The sequence below is a fragment of the Pteropus alecto genome, unplaced genomic scaffold, assembly GCF_000325575.1.
Source record: "Pteropus alecto unplaced genomic scaffold, ASM32557v1 scaffold379, whole genome shotgun sequence".
NCBI classification, from domain to species: domain Eukaryota; kingdom Metazoa; phylum Chordata; class Mammalia; order Chiroptera; family Pteropodidae; genus Pteropus; species Pteropus alecto.
This window is the reverse complement of record NW_006443129.1, coordinates 712,966-722,654: the sequence shown is the minus strand read 5'-3', so window position 1 is coordinate 722,654 and position 9,689 is coordinate 712,966. Positions and strand designations below refer to the sequence as shown.

Genomic DNA, 9,689 nt, shown 5'->3' with positions numbered 1-9,689 from the left:
AGTGAAATGGAAGAAGGAAATACAAGAAATCTATAATGCTTTTTGTACTTAAGTAGTTCATATCGGCAACAATTAGGGAAAAAAACAAAAAGATTTCTACTCTAATATTTTTTTAATATTTAATTTTGTAACAAAAAGCAACAAATTCTTACAGAAAAGTTTGAAAATATAAAAAAGTAAAAAGATGTAATTTAACCATTAATTTTGTCTTACGCCATTAGATATATATTTTACCTCTTAGGAAAATCCAAATAAAAATGCTTTATTCATGTTAGTTCTAGTTTGAAGAAGAGATTCTTAAAGAACATTGTATAATTTTTGTGTAATAAAAAGTTTTTACATGTAGTCTTATCCCAGACCAAGAGCAAACACTTAGATGATCAATGCATATCAATAACATTTTATCTTTCTACTTCAATTAGTAACCATAACAACTAATTGCACAATGACATATCAATCTGCAAATGTATAATAAAATTGCATTCTAGGCTGTTTTTATACTTACGAGTAACAAGAAGCTATATGATTACAATCTCCTGTACCTTTAAAACTATGAATAGCTTATCTCTGAAAATGAATTTTATCTGTGAAAAGTCTCTTAAAAATAATCTTTGTAAATCATTCCATTTTCTTTATTTAACAAATTTTTAAAATATTTTCAGTAAAGGTAACTCTTGAACTTTCTAAAAAAAATTCAATTCCTCCCTTTCTATCAATGTAAGAATATTGTTTTACAGTTTGTGAACAATATTTATGGCAGTTCAACTAATTTTAGGCTATGAATTGTATTAAGCAAATATTTTTCTGCTCTGATATATTCACCTGTGTTTAAATACAACTCGGTGGATTTTATACTCAATTCATCCTAATTAATAAATTCAATGTAACTAACAAGTCAAACTACTGTTTCGCTTATTTATTTCATTTGTCACTAAATTCTCTGAGAAAAAAGAACAAAGATCAATTTATACAATCTTAGCAGTAAAACGAGCTCACCAGATTCCTGTATCCAAACTACATTTTGATTTAATGAATTATCTGAGTATCTCATTGATGACTTTTGAAAACATGAGCCACACCCTAAGAGATGCATCAACTCTTTTAGGCTGTACAATTCTATTTGCTAAAGCAGAGCTATCTTCTATTAAGTGGACCCCTGGTGGTTACTAACCACTATAATTGATATACATGCTTGTTTACATATGAAACAATATTGTTTTATATTCACCTGTGTCAGTACAGAGATAAAAGTCTATATATATTAAGAAGGCGAAATCTGTTATTTTTAAATAAAAATTACCAACACTTAATAAACATTGTGGTCTTAAATAGAGGAAAAATTAATGGATAAAAAGAAATATGAACACAAATCGTGTTTTCACTTATTAAACAGATGAAATGATCTGGGAAGCAATTTTAATTTCTGGTTAAGTCAAGGAGGTTGTGTAATAGGAAGAGTCAAATTGATTTATTTTGTCTTTATAGGGCACAGCTTCACAGCCAGTTAAAAGACAAGAGAAAAGATTGCTTCTTATAGTTAAGTTATTCTTAGTACCACGTTAAGCACCATGTTAAAAATGAGGTAGCTCACTTTTTTGTCATTATCATTATTTCACCCAGCTTAAGTATGAAAAACTTGGCTGGGGAAAGAGGTGAAGCCATTCATTTCAACTCTACAGGATTTTACATAATTTGGTAAAAATAAATACATAACATTAAATTTTTTTGCTTTGTAAATATCCTCAATCAGAAGGCAAGTAATATAAAAATAAAATTTAACCCTCCATTAAATAATAAATTTTAAAAATAAAACATGAATTCCATTAGCTTTTAAGATGAAAGTTACTAGAAAATGAACACTATTTCCTTGAACTTAAATATTAATCATGTTACTGATATTTATTGTGTATTAGAAATCTAATTTATATTTTACATCAATCTTTCTATATTATATACATACTATAATTCAATATTGCCCCATGTTCTCAATGTTTAAAAATTGGTAAGATATATTTTATGTTTTCTATTTACGAAACTACAAATTAAAATATCTCCAAAATGTTCATTAAAATAACATTTTGAAGTTTGAGATTTTATTAACCATTAGTATAATTTCAGTATTTGAAAGTTATCCCAAAGTATTAAAAGGAATAATTTCTAATCACTATGATTAAGGCTATAAAAAGTATTTTATAAGCAATCACTTGTGTGTGATGAAAAAATCTGAGCACAATTTATAATTGTCTTTTAAAGAACTCATCTAAATTTTACGCAACTTAGCCTTCAGGGACTATTTTATCTAAGTGCAATCTTATACATAGCCAGTGTTTTAGTTTATTAATTCAAATTCAGGATTTTAGTAGACTGTTTTTAATGATCCTATTTAACTGATGGATAAACTGAGTAATACTTATTCACTAACATTATGTTAAGCTAATTGGTAAAACAACCATAAACTTTATATATATATAATATATATAATATATACACATATATATGTATTACATATTATATATAATATATATATAAATGTGTATATATAATATTTATTATATATAATATTTGGGGTAAAAATGCCTTTTAAAAGTATGGGAAGGTCATCAAAATAAATAAAAATTAATGCAACAACTTAAAGCTAACTCTTCTAGGCCCTTAAATTTAATATGAATATCTGAAAGCTCATACTTTAACACTTGACAGACTTTAGTAGAATGGCACTTTAGTCATTTGTAGATTCAAATATGTGTTTTATTTCTTTTAGTATCCTCAGGGCTTTGAGTGTCTCATAGGAACTTGACGATTAAATAAATGTTAATTGATGAAAATTATTGCATGAAAATAACAAATACTTCTAGTAAACTTGATTTTGAAAATATACACTTCTTTAGCAGCCCAGATACTAACAAAAAGTACAAATGTCTGACTTTCTGAATGTTAAAATTTGTTTTTCCCTCCTTACAATATAAAAAGACCAAGTAAATATATGTTACTTTTAACAATCCTCTATTTTCACAGAGGTATATTAAGAAAACTACACCTTAGATATTTAATGCCAATAATCCTTAAAAACAAGTGAGGGATGTGTGTGAATATACACACCACCCTAGGACATAGAAGAGTATAGCACTATAGGGGGCACTTATTTAATACATCCTCAAAGGCATCACAGTTATGTACGATTTCAAAATTTACATATGCATTTGTGATTGCAATCTGGCAGGTTAAAAAAAAACAGAAATTACTAGAAAGACATGGCAAAAAATACTAACTGTATAAATGTGAACAATTAAATATTGGTTCTGAATAATTATGTTTCTAAATAAAATTAAATGGCCATATATGTTTATGAAAAAAAAGAAGGCTGTATTTTAACTTGCCTTATCCTTTAATCTTCTCACCCTCACAGAAGTGTCATCTGACCTCCATTTTTATATCTGCAAATTATTTCGAGGCTTTATATGTTAAACAGTAACTAAAACTGAAGTTTTATATTTCAAGTCTCTGGAAAAGTGTGACATAACAGGTGACATATTGTGGTCATCACATTGCCAATGAGAGCATCCAGCTAGGTACATGCTGGAAAACTTTTACTGTTGTTCGAAGCTTAGTCTAAGAGGATTTAGAAGATGCAGGTAATATTTTTTAATAGATTTCTGAATAATCGTAGCAGAAATCCACTGAGATATGTCTTATAAAGATTGCTTGAAAAAAAGGAAAGAAAGTGTTAAAAAAAATTCTAAGGGCTTTCCATTCGGTAAACCTGACTTTCACTTTCCCACACAATTTACCTTCATTTTACCACTTTACCTACCGAAACAGTCTTCAAACAAAATATCTGCGAGAGATTTGACTTTACGAAAAGAATATTCACAACTTGGACATTCACACTTAACGCTTATCTCCCTCCAGCCCCATTGAGCCCACAAGGAGTGAAACCACAAGTATAGATCTGTGGGCATCTGGTCTAGGAATAATTTCTAACAGGGCTGCATTCGGTCTGGATGGGACAAGGGGGCTACGGCTGGGCGAGGACTGCAGTTACTGGAGGCAAAGGCTGATATTGATCACAGGGTAGAGAGGGAGCGATCCGCTTTCCTGAAGGCGTGTGGGAGATCCTACACGTTACCAAGCTAGGAGCGACCGCTGAGAGCCAGAAGTCTCCATTACGCCTGTGACAGGGGGACTGGTCTCCTGTGGAGAGAGCACAGCCGGTAGCGGTCCTGCCGCCACCAGTGGTGGGACCCAACTGCTCACGCATCCCCTTAAAGGCATCTGGAAGCAATAGGGACCGCAGGTCGTGAGATCTCCGGTCCTGGGCAATGTGGGCATGGTGCTCTGGTGAGGAAACATCCTGGACCCCTCGTGGGGCGAAGCCTAGGGAAGCCTACCCCCGGGATGAAGTTACCTACCTGCAGGAGGTGACCAATGCACCGGTCCTCAGAGAACCGATCCTCAAAGCACCCGCTCCTCCCGCCTTCTCCCGCTTCTCCGCCCAGTCTCTTACCTTGGTTGTTGGAGACGTGACTGCAGTAGCCCGGCCAAGCTGTCAGTAAAGGCAAGAAGAAACCAAATTGCAAAAGAAATTCCCGGACTTCGCAGACCCCCATGGCTCGCCCCAGCTCTCCACTCCTTAAAGAGAAGTGGCAACAGCGCAGCCAGGTGTTCTGTGTAGGGTAGCGGGACCCGGTCCACGTCTTCTTCCTCCTCCTCTTCCTCCTCCACCCGGCCCGCAGGGGGTGTCCCGGGGCGCCCCCCGCGCGAGGCCCCGAGGGCACGGCACGAAGGTCCAGGCTGCCCAGGTGCAGGCGCGGCTGCTTGGGAGGAGGACGCTGCCTGCGGCGCCAGGGAGCTCCTGGCGGCTGTAGGAGAGCGGAATTGCATCCACCACCGTGTCTCGCTCGCGCGAGGACTATTCACTTGGGCCCGGGAGAGCGCGCGCGCAGGAGCGAGCTCGGGCTGTGGTTTGGGGGAGGGGGCAGGGGAGAGCGCCTCACGGCAGGAGTGGGGGAGGAATGACCAGGTGCGGCGGCCCTAGTGCCTCTTTAGACTGAAATGGGCACTTGCAGAGCCAAAAGCAGGGGAGGGCGGCAGCTGTGAGGCGGCGCGGGGGCCGCAGGAACTTTCCTCCGGCCTGTGCGGGTAGAGCCGAGCGAATGACGCGCCTCTGCAGGGGCCGCGACCGGTCCAAGCTAGGTGTCGAACTGCGTCCTCAGCCCCTCGCCCATGTGGCGACGGCAGCAGCCCTCACCCTGACACTTCCAACTCGGCAGCGTCTGGGCTGCGCCACGGCCTTGGCAGCTGCTTTCCCGGCTTCTCTGAGGCCGCACTTAGTCCCTCAAGCACTTTGCTTCTCATTTAGCCGCAGCAGCGCCGAGCGTTTTAGGTCTAGCCAGCTCCCCACACCGCCTCCCCCAGACCTCTCCGCAGCTCCGCCAGCTCCACTGCTGGAGGGTCTCAGTAGTCTCTGTCCGGTGCGAGCTTGGTGGCGGCGGACCAGCCAGACCGCTCCTCAGCGCAAGTCGCCCAAACTTGACCACCAGGGCGAGCGCCTCAGCTTTGTGGCCGCTTCCGCTGCTTCGAGTCCTAGGAAAGCAAAGAGAGGGAGCCAGTGGCAGAGGAGAGTCACATCAGGCTGGATGTGAGCGGGCGCCCGGCGCCAGGTTTCACTGAGGTCTTCGGGTCGCCGTGCGGCGGTGACTTCGCGGGGGAGGTCAAGAGCATTGTCTCCGCCGTGGGCTCTGGGGTTCCAGAGCGCCTGCGGCGTGGCGGCGTCGGACCATGCGTTCTAAGCAGCCCAAAGACTGAACGGCGCGTGGCCACCTCCAACGCAGCGCGAAGTGAGCGGCGGGATGACCGCTCTTGCGCGTGAGCCTCCCTCTAGCGGCGCCCACACCCTCTCCGCGCTCGCTGGGGTCGGTCGGAAGCTGTGGCACTTGCTACTTGGTGAGACCACGGGGCCCGGTGACAGGGCCGCAGCAGCACGAAGGTCTCGGCGTCAGTGGCCCTCACACTCTCGCCCCGCGGCCGAAACGGGCACAGAGGGCAGGGCGGGAGCCACGAGCGCTGCTGAGCTCCGCCAAGCCCCGCGCTCTCTGCCACCCTGGTGGCGGCGGCTCGGATGCTGCCAGTTCGGCGCTAGAGGGGGTTAGTCGACAACAAAATGCCTCCACTGTTCGCAGGTGGAGACTCTGCTCCTCCGACGAGGAACCGAAAAGGAAGGAGGAATGCTTTCGGGCTAACCATTGTGCGTTAAGGGCTCGCAGAAGAACCCGTATTGCCAGTGTGCGGAGTTCTGTAATACTTTACTCGCTGTTATTATCATCGTCATATTCATTCTTGAGGTGACTTAGGCTGTCACAGTCCAGTGAGGTTGAAAAGCCCATCTCGAAACTCATCAAAATGTTTTTGGGAAAAAAAAAAAAAAAAAAGTATGGCAATGGTGAAAAATGAACCGAGAAGAGAAAGCAGTGGTATTATAAGGGGTATACGATATTTTCAAACTGAGCAGAGGGCATAGGAGACAAACGGCACAGTGGCAGGAGTCAGGAGAGTAGTAGATGAAGGAGCAAGGAAAGGTTCAGCGTTCTATGTTGAGAGAATTCTGGAAGAGAATTCTTCCAGAAGGATCCTCCCCTTCGACGCTATTCCTCCATGGATTTTGTGTCACATACTGTAATTGAAGGGATTTCAATTATTGCATTATACTCAATTGGAGTCAAAGAGTGAAGGACAGGAAAAGATGCCCCACTTCTTATTCGGCTAAATGGAGAGAAATGTGAAATGCAAATGATTTTTAGAATGTGAACAAGGTTTCCTATTGGTGTATTTTCACTCTCATAGGAATTCAGACACTGGCTCTCTTTAAAGGTGTCCACGCCAATTTAAATACATGCAAATCATTTCTGACAAGATAACCAAGTGTGGAGTTTATATGTTACTTAAAAGAGTAAGATCTGATTTTGCTACTGATTTTACCATTTTTACTTATGCTGACATGGCATTTGCAAACTGAATTTACAATTTACAAACTAAACTTGAAAGGCCATATAATATAATATAAATATAATATAAATCGTTATGTCTAAATAATGTTTTTAGAAGTGTTTAATGATTCATTTTACTGATTTTTTTTATTCAAACTGAACTCTTTTTATGTACTGTATTGTCAAAGAATATATTTCCATGACCTTTTTATAATTAAATTTGAATTTTTAAATGTTGAGTTACAGTAGTTTTATAGACTTCATTAACTCACTAAGAAAAATTGTGTCCAAAGAAGACACTCCTTATAAATGCTTAAAATATACTATATTCTGATAAACTAAAGAAATGTATACTATTATCTTAGAAATGTAAACCATGCTAATCTATTTCTAAACTTCTAGCTTTTAAATTAACTAGACTTGCAAGATTATTTTAAATGGAACACCAATTAAAAGAAGTTATTTCAAAAATATCCCAAGTAAAATATTTTAATATCAAAGTTTTAAATTAAAGTGCAATACTTTGAGTATTCCATTTTTGAGAATATAGTATAAATAGAACACCAAAAAACTTCTTTATAATTAAACAGGAAAGAAATTGTTCTAATAGAGGAAGGAAGGAGGGGAGAAAGGGCAAGAAGGATAAGAAAAACAGAAACAGAAAAGATAGAGTTCATTTCAGGGCCTTACACTTAGTTACAATATCTGAAGCATAAACTATTATTTACTTCAAAGTAACAGTAACAGCTTGATTAAAGTGGATTTCTATCCTCACCACTATCTACAATTCACAATTTTTTGTTTGTTTAAGTAAGTCATAGTCAAGTATGACATAATATATTACTTGCCTGGTCAGATAATTGATAATCATATTCTAGTTTTGGCTTTTAAGAAAAAAATAATTACATGATTTTTCTCAATATTAAAATAAAACACACTTCATGTTTAGATATTGTTTACTGCATGTCTAAAAGATAATGTCCTCAAGTAAAAACTCAGTGAAAATGAGTTGAAATATAATTATCAAGATCTTTGACATATAAAGAGATTCTATGGGTTTGAGATGATTTTCAATTTTAAAACATGATTGTGAAAAAATTACCATAACCATTTGACTGTTCGTGTTATAGATTATACATACACACACACACACACACAATGTGCACATGTGTATTCTAATATTTGTTAAGCTATTTTTACGTGCTCAATTCTCTTCATTCAGAGAAGAGTTAATGTTAATCTGAGTAAAAGTAATGTTTTAAAAACTACCTTTTCTTTAAAATATTGTCATGGTTATCTTATGTGAGCTAGAGGCAATTGCGCTTAACAGAAATGTACTTCCTTTTTGATTTTCTAGCAGTGTTGATATATTTGCTGACATGTGACTGTTTCAAAATTATAAACCACTCAATGAACCAGATGTAATATTCATGTAGATTTATCTGCACTTGTCTGTTTAAATCATACCCATATTCAGAAAAGCATTCATGTCTCATTTTTAAGTACTGTATTGTTCACGGTTCTTTTGTATTCTCTCAGACCATTGTTCTTCATGATATATGTGGTCTGGATTCAAGTAAGAATGATTACATTTTTGTTAAATAGAATATATGACACTAAAAACTAATCTAAGCTTTCATTTATAGTAGAAATAATAGTATTTGCAAATACTATTTGCTTTTTAAATGATGAAAAGAGAGACTTAACCTGCAATTAACTCTTTTGAGGAAAAAAAAAGGATTATAATGTTTAATTCTCAGCATGTTTCAAGGCTTGAGAAAGTCTTAAGTATTTTATTCTGATAGAAGAGTAAATTAATCTATTTATAGCTGTAATTTGCATTTTCTAAGGTCAAGATAAGCAACACAAATAAAAAGATTGTTGAACTCAAGTATGTCAAAACATCAGATCTTAAAATATTTGTTTAGTAGTTTGAATAGATACAATTTCTAAGTCTTTTCGTTGATATAAAATTTAGAGACACTCAGCAAACAATATTATTGTTAAAATGTCATAAACTTTAAAATATAAATTATTAAAAGATTAAATTGTATGTTTTAGCATGTAGACTGCTAGACTTAAAAAAAATCCACAAAGTTAAATATAGTTAATTTTAATCCCTTTGCTTTAAGAAGATATGTAATCGAGGAAAACAAAACACATTATTTACTACAGAATTTTTTTCTTTGCTCTAAGGATGTATTAATATTTTTGTAAAAGAAGAAATTCAAAATAGTGCTGGCTATTTTACTTTATTGTCAGCACATCAAATCTTAAAAACCTCAGGAAAAAAATCAACTTGAGACTATGTAAAATGTACTATAGTTTGTTCTGCTGTGATACTGCATTTTCGTCTTGTGTTGTATGGTATTTTATAGTAAAAGAAAAATAAATGTATATGTCATATACATATCATTTATATAAATTACATATATGGCTGAGTGTGTGTGTTTGTAATTCAATGAAAGCATACTTTCTAGTACTTTTCTAATTCAGTAACCATTTAGCAAGTGAGATTTCATGTGCATTTGTGCTGAGCAATATGGGCAAGGTACAGAAATTATTTGGATTTAGTTCCTAACCATCAGAAGTTTTTATTATATTGAAGGGCACAGTCATAAGAATTATTGTGATACAAATCATTCTGTGTTATCCCCTAATGAAGTTCCAAATTATTATAATTATATAAGAGGAAAAGAATCATAC

At 37.1% G+C, this 9,689-nt stretch overlaps 1 protein-coding gene across 1 annotated transcript in view; it reads right to left on the bottom strand.

Annotated features, from left to right (window-relative positions):
- Positions 1–4,881, bottom strand: part of EPHA6 (EPH receptor A6) — an 809,212-nt gene extending 804,331 nt beyond the window's left edge. Inside the window, 2 exon segments of the mRNA XM_006923412.1 lie at positions 4,505–4,680; positions 4,682–4,881. Coding sequence (XP_006923474.1) covers positions 4,505–4,680; positions 4,682–4,881 — 376 coding nt within the window.
- Positions 4,882–9,689: the final 4,808 nt, after the last annotated feature.